General features: G+C 38.8%; 1 protein-coding gene across 16 annotated transcripts in view; it reads right to left on the reverse strand.

Moving 5' to 3' along the window:
• Positions 1 to 18461, reverse strand: part of LOC138603295 (peripheral plasma membrane protein CASK-like) — a 59577-nt gene continuing 41116 nt past the window's right edge. For 3 of the 16 annotated variants that reach the window (XM_069674990.1, XM_069674985.1, XM_069674987.1), the window contains 16 exons: positions 18306 to 18427; positions 18065 to 18142; positions 16661 to 16741; positions 10575 to 10763; positions 9897 to 9975; positions 9543 to 9628; positions 9384 to 9452; positions 8839 to 8907; positions 8696 to 8731; positions 7459 to 7655; positions 7135 to 7250; positions 6014 to 6094; positions 3836 to 3916; positions 3527 to 3729; positions 2536 to 2619; positions 1 to 1865 (listed from right to left, as the gene is read on the reverse strand). In XM_069674990.1, coding sequence (XP_069531091.1) covers positions 1689 to 1865; positions 2536 to 2619; positions 3527 to 3729; positions 3836 to 3916; positions 6014 to 6094; positions 7135 to 7250; positions 7459 to 7655; positions 8696 to 8731; positions 8839 to 8907; positions 9384 to 9452; positions 9543 to 9628; positions 9897 to 9975; positions 10575 to 10763; positions 16661 to 16741; positions 18065 to 18142; positions 18306 to 18427 — 1748 coding nt within the window. In that variant the 3' untranslated portion in view covers positions 1 to 1688. Of the gene's footprint in view, positions 1866 to 2535; positions 2620 to 3514; positions 3730 to 3835; positions 3917 to 6013; positions 6095 to 7134; positions 7251 to 7458; positions 7656 to 8112; positions 8152 to 8695; positions 8732 to 8838; positions 8908 to 9383; positions 9453 to 9542; positions 9629 to 9896; positions 9976 to 10574; positions 10764 to 16660; positions 16742 to 18064; positions 18143 to 18305; positions 18431 to 18461 lie in introns of all 16 variants that reach the window. The other 13 variants (XM_069674981.1, XM_069674991.1, XM_069674978.1 and 10 more) reach the window with 10 other exon arrangements.

The following is an 18461-nucleotide window of genomic DNA, read 5'->3' on the forward strand; positions in this document are numbered from 1 at the left end:
TACTTTAAACACGTAAAAGGAAATATATTTTTTTAAAAATGAAATAACAAAAAAGAACAACATTTCATACAGAAGAGCTGCTTTTGTCATTTGCAGAGGTAATTTACACAGGACTTGAAATGAAAACACTTCACCTAAAGTGGGACATCAGCCGCTCCACCGCACAGCTGGACTTTTTTTATTTAAGACCCTTTAAACTGCTGCTCCTGTATACTGAGCTCCTGCAGGTGGGGCAGCGTCACACCACTTCTGGTGAAGCATGAAGAGGTTATGTCACATACCGAGCTTCTTTTAAGGATTAATATACACTGGCTCTTGGTAATTCACTCGTATGACGTACGCACCATTGAAACATTTACACACAAAATTTAGAGTTATTTTTCTCTCCCTCAAAACAAGAATACTCCTTTTATATTTTTAAAGACAACAGTTAACAGTTCCAAAACGGTGGCTCTAAGTTTGGATTTATCCCACCTACATGAGGCCCTCCCCTCCCACACAGACATTCCTATGAACACTTGATTTTTAATAAGCATGGCTCACTTCTCTGAGTGTGAGGAAAGAAGAAAGTGGTTGTCGTGGCGGCCTGCCTGGCAGAAACCAGGGGTGTGCATAGGTGTTACCGACTTCATCCCCGAGGCTCTGCTAAGGCAGTTTATGTTTCTCCTTTCCGTTTTTTTGTCTTCAGCTCAGGAGCCATGTTTAGTGGTCGATGCAGGTTGCTTTTTCCTATCTGATCATGCCCACAAGAACGATAGTCCAGGTCCACTGATTAGCATTTCATGTACGAAGGGTAAGGAGTGAGCACAGCCAGAGAGCGCGTGTGAGAGAAAGTAAAAACGGTGAGATGACGAGCTGCAGTACGTCTTCTTCATTGTCCATTTTGTGCAAACCAATGTAAACATCAGAGATGGGAAGGGAAGCATGGTACAACGGGCTACAGCAACACATGAAAGACAGCGTAGAGGGATGCAGTGTGCTCCTTCAACAGACTGACAGGCACAGAGGGCCAGTGAAATAAATAGAGGGCTGGGAGGGGTGAGGGAGAAAGAAACTGCCAAGTTTCTGTGCTTTTTGCTTCTCTCAAACTTGCATTTGTCGCTGAGGGAGTTACTTGTTGCCACTATAGCAGCTTCTAATGTGCTTCAAAGTCCGGCCTGTTTGTCACAGGGGCCGAGGAGATTAGGGGGATGTCGGAGAGGAGGACACAGTACCACAAGAAGTGCCTTAAAAGGTCAACACACACACAGGCACCCACATTAAGACTGCTTTATGGTCATGCTCGCTATTGCCTTTCCAGTATTACCACCCATCCATCGATTACAAAAGAAAAGTACAAAATATCTACCACACTGCCCCTCCGCTCCCCACCCGTCAACTATGTAGAGACAGAACCATATTCACGTAGTTTTTTATCATTTATATATATATGTATATATGTACACAACAATATGCCTTTGAGGCTGTTGAGAAAAAGGGGGCGGGGGCAGGATGAAGTCTCTGTAGTGAGGCGTCAGAGTCTTTAGTTTCTTCATTTCCCTCTTTTTCCACAACAGTTTATCTACAGAAATGTATGATTCTGATGAGAGACGTGATTCGAGGGGATTTGACCAAAGTTTAGCATCCGTGTTGGATCAGAGATGATGATGGTCGTTCAGGTTGATGAGCCCGTTGCCGTTGAGTGTGTGTCAGTAGACCCAGGAGACGGGGACCCACTGGGCAGTGGTGGACACCAGGTCCACGGCCTCCTCCAGGAGTCGGATGGTGTCGTCGATCTCATTGTTGATGATGGTCTGGTCAAAGTAGTGAGCGTAGGTCCGCTGTAGCATCTCTGATTCCTTCTGGAGCCGCTGGAGAGAGTCGTCCTGGGGAAAGAGAGAGAGGGAGTTCAGTTATTGGTCTCCAAGGCTCCATTTGTGGTCATACTTTAAGACCACCAATGCAGGCTTCAAGTTTGTGGGTCAAACAAACTATAATCTATAAGCAAACCCCAAAAAATCTTTTCCCTAATTCACCCAGGCTACACGGAGGAGAGGAAAACAAGTAATTGAGGGGTAGGGATGGGCATGAAGTTGCACCAAAAATGAAGATGCACCACAGAGCGTGCACACAATTTAGGGGATTATTTGAGGGATAAGAGGATTTAGAGGAAATCAAGGGGAATAAGAGTGGACAAAGCTAGACGACTACTCGAGCTACACAAACACTGAGGCCAGACATGCCCGTCTACAACTTCAAACAAAACATTTAAGCAGTACTTACAGGCAGTTTCCTGCACCACTTTGGAACCTTGAGTGCAAATGAAAATAAGCATGCCAAAGAAAATACAAACATGCTTAAAGCGTGCAGGGAGCGTGCAGTTAGAGACACAGTGTGCAAAGCAGAAAGGATGACAGAAATTAATGTAGTTTTCACACTGTTTGAATTCATCTGAATTCAGACAAAAATAGCAGTGTAACCGCATTAGAGTGAGAGTTAGTGCGTGCAAATAAAGCAATGTTGGATGAGAGGAAGCAAGAGTGTTTGGTACTGTACCTCAGTCATTCCAGGGGTGATGGTGGGAGCTGCGATGAAGACAACGTAAGGAGCAAACTCGGCTGTCCTGAGGATCTTTAGTGCCTGATGAGAGAGACAGATTGGTATTTTAATTTGATAGTTATTACTGCTCAAAGAACAAATATTGAAAATGAGGCATTAATGCTGCAGCGCTGGGTCAATTGGCTTCTGGTACATGATAGCCCTGCTGAATGCAGTGACTTGAACAGAAATAATATCAGTGAAGGCAAAGGTTATGGCAATATGGCCTAATAATGAAATCCAGTAATTTACACAGCACACTTGATTAACGATGTATTCTAGTGGTTAAAGTCCATGCAATAGGCTTATGAGAGTGTCATATTGTTGTATTGGGTTAGAACAATGTAAGATAATATGCTAGCAGGCGTGTGGTTCTTGTGTGTATTATAAAATATAATCCTGTCTACTGTAACCATATATTTGGCTGTGACATGCCACCTCGTATGTACTGTCTTTCCCCAGCTTCCCTTTTTTCCAAATGGGATAAAATGGGAACATTTAAAATTGGGAAAACCAGACAATATGTTATCTGCTTTTAGGCAGCTGTTTTTTGAGCTGCTGCTGTTTTGTGGCACTCGCAGTGCCACACACTTCTCCTACTTTTAACTTTACATCAGACAGTAGTGTGCTTGAGTTTCAATGCTGCAAAACTGAACCACTTCCAGACAACTGAGGAAACTCTCTCGGAGCTCAGGGTAAAGGCTCCCTATCGTGATTACTCAGGCCTCAGTTGTGAAATCTTTACCAATGTCAGGTTCAGAGTATTTCTCAAACATTATAAATGTGTTTTCAGTGACTTGTGTAATTTGTTACTGATGCTGTGTTGCCATTATCTTCAGGTCTAAGAGTTGTAAAACATAACAAGATCCAAACAACTTGTTGTGTCAATATTAAGGTGCATTAGTGAGTCAAAGGAGGTTATTTTAAAATCACATACATCCTGTATTACCTGTGGTTCAACATCCAGGATGGAGATCATGCCCTGCCCATGGATCTGCCTGATAGTCTCCAGCCTGGTTCCGTACATGGCGTCCTCGTGGCTGCCGTACTCCAGGTAGTCGTTGTTGCTGATGTCCTGCATCATCTGGTCATGTGACACAAAGTAGTAGTTCTTCCCGTTCTCCTCGTCCTTCTTTGGAGGCCGAGTCGTGTCTGAGTGGCAAAGATGGATGGATGAACAGTTAGGAAGAAGAATATAGATATACAATCAGGGACGACAGGGTTTGTGTAATTGTTTTGTTAGTGTGCGTCTCCTTACGAGGGATGGGGTAGGCGAAGCGGTCAGGATGTTTGGTAATGAGTGTGTTCTTGATGTGCCTCCTGCCAACTCCATGTGCACCTGAAACAAAGAGACAGCAGAGACGTGTTACTGGGTAGACAAACCATGACTTTCTGATAATGTTCTGTACTGCCAGTTAATATTAAAAGAAGCCTGTCTCTGTTTAAGAATGGTCTTTGATCTTTCTCCTGCCTCACCCTGACTAATCATGCTGTGGAGGCTTTTGTTCTGGTGCTCCCTGACGTTGTCTGTCTCCATTGTGTATTCACTCTTACTGGTTCATGAGTCAGCAGTGATTTTTAACCACAGCTGGTTGTGTAGTACCAGCAGAAATGCCAGTATTTATTTATGTTTTGTACATATTTTGAGGTCTGAATGACTCATAGTTGCCACGTGATTTGGAATTGCGCCAGTAGATGCTTGAGCTGGAAAATCAGGTCCAAGTTGTGGTTGGTCACAGAGGTTGTAGGAATTGTTGTCTGTTTACATGCAAGCTTGTTAGCTGTTGGTTTCTATATTCTGTTACTGTTTGATGTTTAGCTTCTTATAACGGGTCAGTGAAATGATGGCTGCCTTGTAAATATGGTGAATGGTATGCTCTTTGTCCTACTCAGTAATAAGGTGAACTCCTTGGGTTTTTTTAAGTTGTGTATTATAGTGTTTGTGCTTCAGTCAGACTCCACATGAACACAGGTCTCTAGGAATGACTGCCTACTATCCCTGTTCACAGGTGAACTTGGTGTGAGGGGTTAGTGCTGAATGAATCATTCGATAATGAAGCGTGTCATTTGTGGCTTCAGATGTGGAGTAGAGGTTATCTTCCGTGTTCATGCTAGCTGTTAGCCCTGGCCTCTGTCAGTATTTTGCTTGTAAAAAATTAGAGGTGAAGTAAAAGTTGTAGGAGTTAGAAAATCAGGTCCAAGTTGTGGTTGGACGGATTCACCTTCTCACAGAGGTTGTAGGAATTGTTTTTTGTTACTTAAAGTCCTGGCTACACCTACATGCAAGCTTAGTAGCTGTTATGATAATTTAAGTGACTTCATCATTCTCAATCAAAAATGTAATGAGATAATTTTATCACCATCCTACCAGCATGAAAGCCTAATTGCTTCTTAAGTGGAATGATCATGTACAACCTCTGAAACACAACCAACAGCACAAGCAATGCTGAAGTGCTTGCTTTAAGTACTTGCACAAACTGGTATCAACAGAGAACCAGAAATAGGATAGAAATTTTGTGGTGCAAAAACTTTATTTTTTACAAGTAAAACTAAGTTTGGATTTCCTTTCTCCCCCTACATATTGAACAGAGTTGCTGGAAACTGCCTCACTGTAGGAGGATGGAAGGGAAGCAGATTGTTAGAGCCAATGAGTACAAGGTGAGTATTCAACTCCAATTTTGAGATGCTCCAGTTGCTTGTTTCAGTCAGCAGCAATGAGCTTGGTTGTTATTGCAATGTAAACTTTAAGGGAAAGTATGGCCACTGAAAAGGGCTTGTTACTGCCACTGACAGGCTCAGATGGTTATTAGAGGTATCTATTATCATTGCAGAAAGGATCCCTACAGAGATGGCCCATTGGTTAAAATAACATAATCCAGAGCTGGGTGTTGGTAAGCAGGACCAGTCGTTGGCTAAAATCCTCTCTTTAAAGACTCATTGACAATAACAATAATTTGACCTCGAAGAAAACATGAGTTGCTCACTGGTCAAGGCAGTGAAAGACCAGTAACGCCCGTGTTATGAGAGGTAAAAAAAAACTATTGTCAATGGAGTCGGGAGGCTTTGAGAGTGATATGACGTCTTACCTCATCAATAAATGTGTGACTGCAGGGATCATTTCTCCAATGATACTTCTGATAACAATCTAAGCATCAGTGTTAAAAACAAGCTCTTGTCAGTGGCTTCCACTGAAATCATTTAAATAAAAACCCTATAACAACTTGATCAAACTCCTGGCCTGTGAAACTTTATTTTTACAAGTAAAACTAAGCTTTGATTTCCTTTCTTTCTTCATTGTAGGTAACTTGCATATTTAACAGAGTTCCTGCAAACTGCTTCTGCGGAGGAGGACGGAAGCGACGCAGATGGTTCGAGCCAATGAGAACAAGGTGGGTATTCACTGCAAAAACAAATGAACATTTTCTATCTCACTCACCAAGCAGAACCAGAGTTTTCCTCTTGAACGATGGCAGTTTGACCACTTCTTCATATGTCACCAGATCTAGTTGATCAAACACTGCAGAGCACACGAGAGGCATTAGGTTAGTATAATCTGTAAAGGGATGACATGTTGAGTTCAGGGATTGGATGCAAATATTTAAAACAAATGTGTTATAAAAATAATGAGACAATCTGAGTTACTTTGAGTTTTAAATATGTGTATATATGCATAATGTGAATGCAGGTGTATTACACTATTACTTTAAGTAAGCTTTACCTAAGTGTACATATTGCAGAAAACACATCTCAATAAATTAATTCAAAAGCAATGTCAGTGCAAATGAGATTATCTTTAATACCAACTCCAATGTTTTGTACCTGTGGCTTAGATAAGGCTTAGAATTCTCAATCACAAGGCCATTTAACAATGAGTTATTGAAATGATGCAATAATATACACCAATGCTTTTTCAAACGAGCACAGAGCCGACCTGATGAAGGTCAAATACCTTGAGAAGAGCATTAAAATGCTCTCATTTGCACCAACCTTGGTAAAGAAGATAAACACAACAAGCTAAGCTGACTAGCATCTAATCAATTAGAATTACATCGTTAATAGGAAACTAAACAAAGCAGCTATCACTCAAAATTCAAGGACACATTAGGAACAGGGAATCAAAGCAGTAAGAGGAGGAAGGATAACACAGAAGCTGGACGCCAGCTGTCTGGAGTTACTTACATGCAGCCATGTCATTGGGTAAGAGACAGCATGAAATATGGACAAAGGGTTGGAGCGGAAGGGTTAATAACAGACACCAGAAAAGAAGACAAATTAAAGTAAAAAAACACCATAACAAAAATTGTAAACATCAAAAGCTGTTAATTGCAACAGTGTTAGTTACTGAAAAATAAAGGCAAAATTGACACAGTAGTAGGAAAGGTCTGTCAGAGGGAAACAGGCGTGCAGCAGTACACAAACCTGACAGTACAAAGGTGCAACAATGTACATGGATTATCTAGTAGTGAAACTGTTTAGCAATAGTGTTATCAAATGACAGGCATTGAAATTAGCTTAGCTCTGTCGCACCATTTGTATGCTTAAATGTTGTTGGCTTACCTGCGTTGTGCTTGGCCAGGTACTTGTCTTTATACTGTTTCTTCTTCTTGCCAAACCAGGTGCAGCTGGCCTGTTGTTCCTGTTTGGTCTTCTCCATCGCTATACACGCCACGCGCCTGAAACAAACACACAGGCTTGTCAGTGAGGCCTTTGAAGCTACTCCTGAACTCCCATGGTGCATTGGTAACACAAGCTCATCTATGCAAAAGCTTAAATACACCTTTAACTTAAAATATTACTCCCATTAAATACTACGGACTAATCTTTAGGTGAGTGAATGCATATATATATCACAGATGAAAAGTTTTGTTGTTTGTTTCTCACCACTCCTGCAGCTCAGGTGAGGGGATCAGACCCGCTGTGCCGTTCTTTGTGTTCTCCAGCTTTCCCTGCCACCAGTTGTGGTCGTCCTTGGAGATGATCTGAATGATGTCGCCCACCCTGAAGCGAATACCGGCCTCCTTGCACGGGATGAGGTCGTCTTTGGACGGGTCATACTCAAACTGAGCACGTACGTATATCTGTAAGAGCAGGACAGTGACACAAAAGCAACATGTTAGGTGCTCACAGTGTGGAAATAGTGTTACAAATAGAGGAGAATATGTGGGAAAGAATATGCTGGGCAGCGCTTGCCCGTATGACAGGAGACTGGCTGCTTAATTCGCGCTAATGCACGCCACTTAGAGATAATAGACAGCAGAGGGAGCGTATAAGCCAAAGCAGGAAAGGGCACAGACACAGCAAGACGACAACGATCGAACAAAGCGCTTCACCACTTCTCTGCCTGCGGCCGTTTCTGTTTAATCCACATTTTTTTTGTGTTGCCTTTTTATGTCCTCTGGCAAATCAGGTATGAAGACTAAGCCTGGAGCTAGCATGGGATCTAGACACCACTATGAGGAGGAACCACACTTTGCAATGGGGGGTGGGAGCAGCTGGGATCTACTTCTACCAAGGGTCCACTTAGAGACTTCTTACCTTGATGGACAATTTGTCCTTGATAGCAGGTCTGGAGATCTATGGGGTTGAGAGCATCACACACACACTTACACATATATCATGCAGTAGAAAACGTTGGGGGGGTTTAAACAAAGAAGGTGTGATGAGGGACCCACTATGGGATGTTGACTTATTATATTACCAGGTTTGTACTGCACTTATGTGTGTGTATGTGTGATCTCAGGGCATGTAAGACTTCATGACACAGACAAAAAGTTGAGACAAATCAGGGTTCCTAACATGACATCTCTAATTTTCTAGACTTCTCATTTCTTCTCAATGCTACGATGTGTAGGAATCCTTTCCAATGTTCTGCAGAGGCCAGACTAGAGTTGAGGCCTGACATTGGTCAGTATACTTGATATAACAGAAAAAGACATGATGCAAATGGAAGAACTTGTGACAGAACATACACATCAGTACGTACATGCAGAAATGGACTTGTTGTGACGAGTGTTAGTTTATCATAGTGGTAGTAGTAGTGGAAAGTAAGGCAAAAGAAAGGAGCAGATAATCTAACTGGAAGAGTGCAGACGTGAAGTAGAGAATAGGGAAATCTTACCAGGCGGCCTTTTGGCTGGATCGTCGATGGCAGGTCCTGTTTGGCATGACAGACGTATTTGTACAAATAAGAGTTATGAATAGTAATAATGATAAAAAAATACAGCGTATTTAACCAGGGTGAGAAAGGAAGCAGATACATACCAGGATGGAGCTGGTGACGCTAGCATGACCGTTTGCAGGCGACTGTCTGGACAAATCTGGTGACTCTTTCTGCAACAGGAAAGAGAAAATGTAAGTGTGTGTTATGATAAGCTGTAGAGGGTTATTGATTAAGGTATTCTATGCATAGGTGAGGTTTAGGTAGGGTCAGAACTGACGTCGACGGAGAACAAAAAAGGAGCCCAAAGGCAAGACATCTCTTAAAAAACAAAGACTGAGAAAGCGGACTTTGCCCCACACACACACACACACACACACACACACACACTCCTTATACACCTTTTAAAACCTGAACTACAAAGGAGAGCGGGCTGGCAAACTGAACCGACGGAACTGCACCCAATGGGTGAACTGGGGGAGCCTGGCGGTGAGGAAAGCTTTCAGTCACCCAGGGAAGTGTAGGTCACATGTCCAAGTAGGGAGAGGAACTAGTTTACGGGCTTGCTAACCTCAGCTAACTATAGGAATCACCAACGAGCCTGGTTTACTGTAGCTGCCTAACAGTGTATTTGTTTTTGTTTCCTTACCTCACAGGACATGGACTGGGAACGATAACTGGGAACAATCTTGAAGGTGATGCTGCCCCTCATCTCCCTCTGTTTGGACAAGAGGACAAAAGACGCATGTGTCAACGACTCTGTCAGCTCAGTAACACAGCTGCAGCCTGCACAGTGCAAACGTCTTACCAGCATCTTCTGGAGCTGTTCCACCGTCTGATTGGCAACGCTGATGCCATTAATCTCTCGGATCTCGTCTCCTACATGCAGAGTCCCTGAAGCGGAGAATTAATGAATGAATAAACGCTACAAACGTGGCTCCTGGGTGTTGAAACATCGGAGCCAGGAAAAACCCCAGGGGTTATTTGAGATGGCTCTGGGGGGAGTCCAACTAATGTAAGGAAGAGTTACATTTCATTGTTGACTCAATTACCAGAAGTCCAATAAGCGAGGGGAACTTCTTGCAAATGATTACTCTTATACCAAGCTACTTTATAATCTGAGCAGATAATAAATATGCATGTATGGCAAAAAGATGAATACCTTGTCGATGAATCATTCCACCGTGCATGATGCGAGCCACGATACAGTGGTTGAGTTCATTCATTTTCAGAGTAATGCCCTGAAACAGAGAGAGAGAGTCAGAGGGATAACAGATCATAACAGCAGGTAGGCTGTGTTCAGACCACAACCACAGCTAATGTTGCTTCAGGTTACATGTGCTAGTTTGTACCAGAGATATTTTGCAAATATTTGCTTAAGATTGTATTAACCCTGTCACGTCTGGGTTTGTAGATTGACCTGAAGGCACAAACAGATGGTAAATTTCTACTCCTTTTCCAGGGACTGTCAGGATTAACTTTCCTGCCGCTTCCAGCTACTTGAGTTTGACAAGTGGAAGATTGGTGACCCGCAAGCTGGGTCAGGCTGGTCTCAGCTTGGCTGTGTACCAGGATTTCTTGGATGGACACCAACTACAGGTGTACTGTTTCAGCTGGAGACTGTTGTCCATCTGTCTCCAAACACATAATGCTTTTTGTTCTTTCGTTGGTTATACCAATGTCTAGAAAAATGTCATTTCCTCCTGTGTATAGGACTACTGAAGTCTGTATGTGTATTTTTCCTCTTTTGAGAACCAAGCTGTCATGCTGTGTCAAATAAATGCCAATACTTTCTGCTGCTCAAAAATCTCTAGAATACACAGTGGTTGTTTCTACACACCATGGGCTCATCAGTGTTCTTCTGAAACTGGACAAGGCGAACCCTGGTGACGTTCTCCAGGTCCATGTCTCCGTTGGTGCTGTCTGGGGAGTCTCCGTTCAGGTAAGGTGAGGTGGGCGGGGGTGTCACCCTCAGTGCCTCGTCGCTGTAAACCTCGTGAGCCACAACATCGTGGGTCTGAAGCAGAGCCTGGAATGAACACAAAAAGTCATGACTGTTAAGACAGTCTAAGTATGCCTGCTTCTGTAGTAAACCAGTAAACCCAATAGCATGTCATACAATAGTTATTGTTAAGCATCTCATAGTATAGCATGCCATTGTGACATTCCGTAGTGTTGTTTGTACTTTGTATCCCTTTTTCTGTGTGCTCTCCAGGTGCAGCTCTTCCACTCACTAAAGCAGGTGATTAAGCTCACCTGTGTTAACTTCAGCAATTAAGGCAGGAGTATAAAGAGCAGCAGAGGGGAGAAAGCCAGTGGCAGTGGGCCATCCGGCCGTGTGTGTCAGACGTCATTGTGCCTGTGCTTACCCCTTCTGTGGGCTCCTTCGAGCCCTTCATGTTTCTTTGTTGTGGGTTGTGATTTTGGGTTTAGCAGTCTTTTGACTGAAAGATCAGCTGTTTTGTTTTTTGATAAATGCTCAACTGTTCAAATGTTGCTTTACTTGTAAATAAATTCCTTTAAATTTGCTTATACTTTGTTCCTCCCTTCTTTTTCCTGGGTTTGAATATATTGTTACTCCCCTCATCCCTTAGCCCATTCTGGGGAATGTTACTGTCATAAAAAAAGTCAGAGTATAGCATGTCATAAAATCAGTCATAGTATAGTAATATAGTATAGCATGTCATATAATAAGTCATAGTATAGCATGTCGAAAAAAACGTCATAGTATAGCATGTCGAAAAATAAGTCATAGTATAGTATAGCATGTCATAGTATAGTATAGCATGTTATATAATAAGTCATAGTATAGCATGTCATAAAATCAGTCATAGTATAGTAATATAGTATAGCATGTCATTAAATAAGTCATAGTATACCATGTCATAAAATAAGTCATAGTATAGCATGTCGAAAAAATCCCATAGTATAGCATGTCGAAAAATAAGTCATAGTATAGCATGTCGAAAAATAAGTCATAGTATAGCATGTCATAGTATAGTATGTCATAGTATAGTATAGCATGTCATAAAATAAGTCATAGTATAGCATGTCCAAAAAAAACATTATAGTATAGCATGTCATAAAATAAGTCATAGTATAGCATATCATAAAAAAAGTCATAGTATAGCATGTCATAAAATAAGTCATAGTATAGTATAGCATGTCATATAATAAGTCATAGTATAGCATGTCATATAATAAGTCATATTATAGCATGTCATAAAATAAGTCATAGTATAGTATAGCATGTCATAAAATAAGTCATAGTATAGCATGTCATAAAATAAGTCATAGTATAGTAATATAGTATAGCATGTCATAGTATAGTATAGCATGTCATATAATAAGTCATAGTATAGCATATCATAAAAAAAGTCATAGTAAGCATGTCATAAAATAAGTCATAGTATAGCATGTCGAAAAAAAGGTCATAGTATAGCATGTTGAAAAAACCCCATAGTATAGTATGTCATAAAATAAGTCATAGTATAGCATGTCGAAAAAATCCCATAGTATAGCATGTCGAAAAATAAGTCATAGTATAGCATGTCGAAAAATAAGTCATAGTATAGCATGTCATAGTATAGTATAGTATGTCATAGTATAGTATAGCATGTCATAAAATAAGTCATAGTATAGCATGTCCAAAAAAAACATTATAGTATAGCATGTCATAAAATCAGTCATAGTATAGTAATATAGTATAGCATGTCATATAATAAGTCATAGTATAGCATGTCCAAAAAAAACATTATAGTATAGCATGTCATAAAATCAGTCATAGTATAGTAATATAGTATAGCATGTCATATAATAAGTCATAGTATAGCATGTCATAAAATAAGTCATAGTATAGTATAGCATGTCATAAAATAAGTCATAGTATAGCATGTCATAAAATAAGTCATAGTATAGTAATATAGTATGGCATGTCATAGTATAGTATAGCATGTCATATAATAAGTCATAGTATACCATGTCAAAAAAACGCCCTAGTATAGCATGTCGAAAAAAACGTTATAGTATAGCATGTCATAAAATCAGTCATAGTATAGTAATATAGTATAGCATGTCATTAAATAAGTCATAGTATACCATGTCATAAAATAAGTCATAGTATAGCATGTCGAAAAAATCCCATAGTATAGCATGTCGAAAAATAAGTCATAGTATAGCATGTCGAAAAATAAGTCATAGTATAGCATGTCATAGTATAGTATAGTATGTCATAGTATAGTATAGCATGTCATAAAATAAGTCATAGTATAACATGTCGAAAAAAACGTCATAGTATAGTATAGCATGTCATAAAATAAGTCATAGTATAGCATGTCGAAAAATAAGTCATAGTATAGTATAGCATGTCATAAAATAAGTCATAGTATAGTAATATAGTATAGCATGTCATAGTATAGTATAGCATGTCATATAATAAGTCATAGTATAGCATGTCATAAAAAAAGTCATAGTAAGCATGTCATAAAATAAGTCATAGTATAGCATGTCGAAAAAAAGGTCATAGTATAGCATGTCGAATAAACCCCATAGTATAGCATGTCGAAAAAAAGGTCATAGTATAGCATGTTGAAAAAACCCCATAGTATAGTATGTCATAAAATAAGTCATAGTATAGCATGTCGAAAAAAAAACGCCATAGTATAGCATGTCGAAAAAAACGTCATAGTATAGCATGTCATTAAATAAGTCAGAGTATAGCATGTCGAAAAAAACGTCATAGTATAGCATGTCATAAAAAAAGTCATAGTATACCATGTCAAAAAAACGCCCTAGTATAGCATGTCGAAAAAAAACGTTATAGTATAGCATGTTGAAAAATAAGTCATAGTATAGTATAGTATAGTATGTCATAGTATAGTATAGCATGTCATAAAATAAGTCATAGTATAGCATGTCATAAAATAAGTCATAGTATACCATGTCATAAAATAAGTCATAGTATAGCATGTCGAAAAAATCCCATAGTATAGCATGTCGAAAAATAAGTCATAGTATAGCATGTCGAAAAATAAGTCATAGTATAGTATAGCATGTCATAAAATAAGTAATAGTATAGTAATATAGTATAGCATGTCATATAATAAGTCATAGTATAGCATGTCCAAAAAAAACATTATAGTATAGCATGTCATAAAATCAGTCATAGTATAGTAATATAGTATAGCATGTCATATAATAAGTCATAGTATAGCATGTCATAAAATAAGTCATAGTATAGTATAGCATGTCATAAAATAAGTCATAGTATAGCATGTCATAAAATAAGTCATAGTATAGTAATATAGTATGGCATGTCATAGTATAGTATAGCATGTCATATAATAAGTCATAGTATACCATGTCAAAAAAACGCCCTAGTATAGCATGTCGAAAAAAACGTTATAGTATAGCATGTCGAAAAATAAGTCATAGTATAGCATGTCATAGTATAGTATGTCATAGTATAGTATAGCATGTCATAAAATAAGTCATAGTATAGCATGTCCAAAAAAAACATTATAGTATAGCATGTCATAAAATCAGTCATAGTATAGTAATATAGTATAGCATGTCATATAATAAGTCATAGTATAGCATGTCCAAAAAAAACATTATAGTATAGCATGTCATAAAATCAGTCATAGTATAGTAATATAGTATAGCATGTCATATAATAAGTCATATTATAGCATGTCATAAAATAAGTCATAGTATAGTATAGCATGTCATAAAATAAGTCATAGTATAGCATGTCATATAATAAGTCATAGTATAGCATGTCATAAAAAAAGTCATAGTAAGCATGTCATAAAATAAGTCATAGTATAGTATAGCATGTCATAAAATAAGTCATAGTATAGTAATATAGTATAGCATGTCATAGTATAGTATAGCATGTCATAAAATAAGTCATAGTATAGCATGTCGAAAAAATCCCATAGTATAGCATGTCGAAAAATAAGTCATAGTATAGTATAGCATGTCATAGTATAGTATGTCATAGTATAGCATAGCATGTCATAAAATAAGTCATAGTATAGTATAGTATGTTATAGTATACCATGTCATAAAATAAGTCATAGTATAGCATGTTATAAAATAAGTCATAAAATAAGTCATAGTATAGTATAGCATGTCATAGTATAGTATAGCATGTCAAAAAATAAGTCATAGTATAGCATGTTATAAAATAAGTCATAAAATAAGTCATAGTATAGCATGTCATAAAATAAGTCATAGTATAGCATGTCGAAAAAAAAGTCATAGTATAGCATGTCATAAAAAAAGTCATAGTATAGTATGTCGAAAAAAACCCATAGTATAGCATGTCCAAAAAAAGGTCATAGTATAGCATGTCGAAAAAACCCCATAGTATAGCATGTTATAAAATAAGTCATAGTATAGCATGTCATAAAATAAGTCATAGTATAGCATGTCATAAAATAAGTCAGTATAGCATGTCCAAAAAAACGTCCTATCAGCATATCGAAAAATACACTATAATATAGCATGTCCAAAAAATGGCAGGCTGGCTACTTTTTCCCACTTGCTGACTACTCCATATATACATCATACATACACCTTTGTACATACTGAGACACAGACACACACATACACACATAGATATATATACATACATATTTGTAATTGCATACATACATACTGTATTTGCATATACATACATTTGTGTATACACATACATACATATTTGTACACACATACATACTATATGTGTGTATGTGTATGTTTGTCTGCATGTACTGTATGTGCGCAATCATGCACGTACGTATGCATCTATGTATGTTTGTATGTGTGTGCAATTATTTATTTATATACTATACTATATGTATCTATCTGTTTTTGCATTGATAAAATAATTCCCCCCAACACACACCTTTTTTTAACCTTTGTCTACTTTTTGTGTTTTAAAAAATGTTCCATGTTGCTATACTCTATATTGTAAATTTGTAAGGGGGCGGTTAGATTTCAATTAATTTAAATATATATTTAAGTTACATAACTGTATTTTAAAGAATATTTGTGTAAATTCAAAAAGTGATACAATTTGGAAAAGAAAATAAGCACTTAACGCTCATTGTACTCGCAGCACTGTTCAATGTCTGATGCGGCGTGAAAATCCCAGCAGGTCAGAGAGCAGGACAGGCTAATTGGATTGAACCAAACCTGAGGCTTGACAGCTCCAGTAAGTGACACAGACTGAATCAGCACAGGGGAACACCTCCACCTGCTGTGCTTCTGACTGAGTACTACAATAGTATTGTCCTACATTAAGCTGCCGTACACTAGGTCACAAAATACATTTAAAAATACATCAACAAAACAACTTACATTGGATAAAAGGCTGAAATAAAACATTATCTATTATACTGTTGTTACCACACTTGCAGCACAAAAGAAGTTGCACGCCTTTAGGAATGGGAATTACTGTATTATTATTAGACAATGTTTTACCTTAACATGAAACACACCTGTGATTTTGCGCTTCAGATTTCAGTTTCCATGCACCTCAATATAATCCTCCCAAATTCTTCTCCTTGTCTCAGGTTTGTTTCAGTCAGAAAACATCTGACAAACATGGCGGTACTGACAGCTGCAGAAGTGTATATCCACACTGAAGCCAGGCTGAAGCCCTTCAGCTCTTCTCTCCCTCCTGCTCTAATGCTTCTGCCTCTCGTTCCTCAGCATGCGTCTATCCCCGCCCGAGGGCTCACCAAGCTCAGGTGCTAAGCAGCTTTGTGGCCAAGGGAGTTATGTGGATTGTCAAAAGAACTCCGCTTCTGACACATTAGGTTGTAAGCACTCATGCCAGTAAGCCTGCTCTGCATACACACACCAAAAAATGAGCCTCTGAGAGGAATAAAATGTATGTGCCTGTGTGTGTGTGTTTCTGTTCTGATATCCTACCATAAAGTGTGGCTGTGTAAGGATCCTCCTGAGCTCCTTGGCCTCCATGTTCTCTGGGTAACATGAGATGGTTTCCAATACCTGATAGAGAAAACAAAAAAAAGTCTTACGAATGCTCACAATAATTCTGTAATACTTATAATAATAATTATTGGCTTTCTATATTTGCAATTTTTCTAGCAATTGGTTAACAGGAATTTCAGTTTAGCAATTACTAAACATTTTGGAATTAGTCCAGTAGATCACCTACCCATCAGCAGCAAAGCAAGCTGGCTACAGGCTATAATCCTTATTGTAATCCTTTGTTTAAACCAGTTGCATCACTTTTTTTAAAGCCACCAGACTCCATTCGCAAAAACAGCAATTTTACCTTGCAGGATCCCGGAGATGCTCCACAGCTTTGAGTTTTTTTGTATTAGTGCGTTTCACAAATATTGTGTTGATCCAAACAAACCATTTCAAACTCGGGGTGCAATGATTAGTCGACAAATCGATGACAAAATTAGCTGCTAACGAATTTAATTGTCGATAATAGTCTGTTACATAATCGTGTTTTTCATGCTGTTTGCGGACATGACATTGTTTTCTGGAGCTCAGTCTGCTGAGAGGTGAGCCATCTCGCATCCTTACTATCTCTGCTGAGAGCTGTGCATGCAAAACAGCGACTGATAAACAAAACATGCTACAAAGAAAATGATCGCCTGCAAGATATGTAAAGCGAACCTTGCTTATCACAGGATCTGTAATGCGCGTGCATTTGAAGAGACGATACGTTGGGCTTGGGTGGATGATGCAGATTGCACAGATAAGATAATTAGCTTCTCAGCTAGCTCAGTTTTTAACATTACACTGTAGAGCTCTGGAAAATACCTTGCGCATCTCTCTTTTCATTCAACTTAACAGTCCAAAGTTTATTAAAACTCATATTTTGTTGTCTGTTTTGTAGTTAGCACATGCTTCAAAGAACCTCTAACTACATTTAAAAGCCGATCGCTAAATAAGAGACATTAATTAATTGTGCAATAAATTATCCAACTAATCGTTGCAATAATCGATGACTATCGAAATAGTCATTAGTTGCAGCCCTATTTCAAACACAATGATCTTAATAACACAATCAAGCAGTTGACCAGCAATTCTTGTGCAATTTAAAATTCATGTTTTTGTCAATGGAGTCTGGTTGCTTGGAAGAGAGTGATGTTTCTGTTTCTTTTAAGGGATCCTTTCTTAAAGTTGTCAGACACTTTGAATATTATTTTGAGCCTGCAATGAGGTTAAAACTAGCCCTTTAAGTTACCTATTTCAATTTTACTTTTTATATTATTAAACATCTAATTAGTGGTTTAAAGATAAAAAATAAAGAAAGCCAAGTTTGTGAATGTGCACTAGGTCAGAGTTCCTCACCTCTTTGGCTCTCTGCACTCCATCACTCGGAGGATTTCGGATCTGAGGGGACGACCTGGTGTTGATTTTGTCATAAAGCTGGAACAAAAAATTAGAACATATAATTAAGCTTCTTGACAATAAGAGTCAGCTGGAACAGCACTTAGTGTACAGTAGAAGGAACCTGGACAAACACTGTCTCTTAAGCTCTCATGACACCTACTGGGCACTTTTGGTATTACAGCTAATGTGGTTTACTCACATCTAACAGGGTGTGGAGGTGCTGATCCTGGAAGACACTGTGGAGGAAGTCCATGTCTTTCTCACTGCAGTCTGTCAAGGCATGGATCTCCTCTAGACTGTCCAAAACCTGTGATACTGCCCCTGCACACACACACACATATAGATGATGCACTCA

Source organism: Semicossyphus pulcher, unplaced genomic scaffold (assembly GCF_022749685.1).
Source record: "Semicossyphus pulcher isolate SPU_LCO1_2020_fin unplaced genomic scaffold, fSemPul1.0.p SCAF_24, whole genome shotgun sequence".
NCBI lineage: Eukaryota > Metazoa > Chordata > Actinopteri > Labriformes > Labridae > Semicossyphus > Semicossyphus pulcher.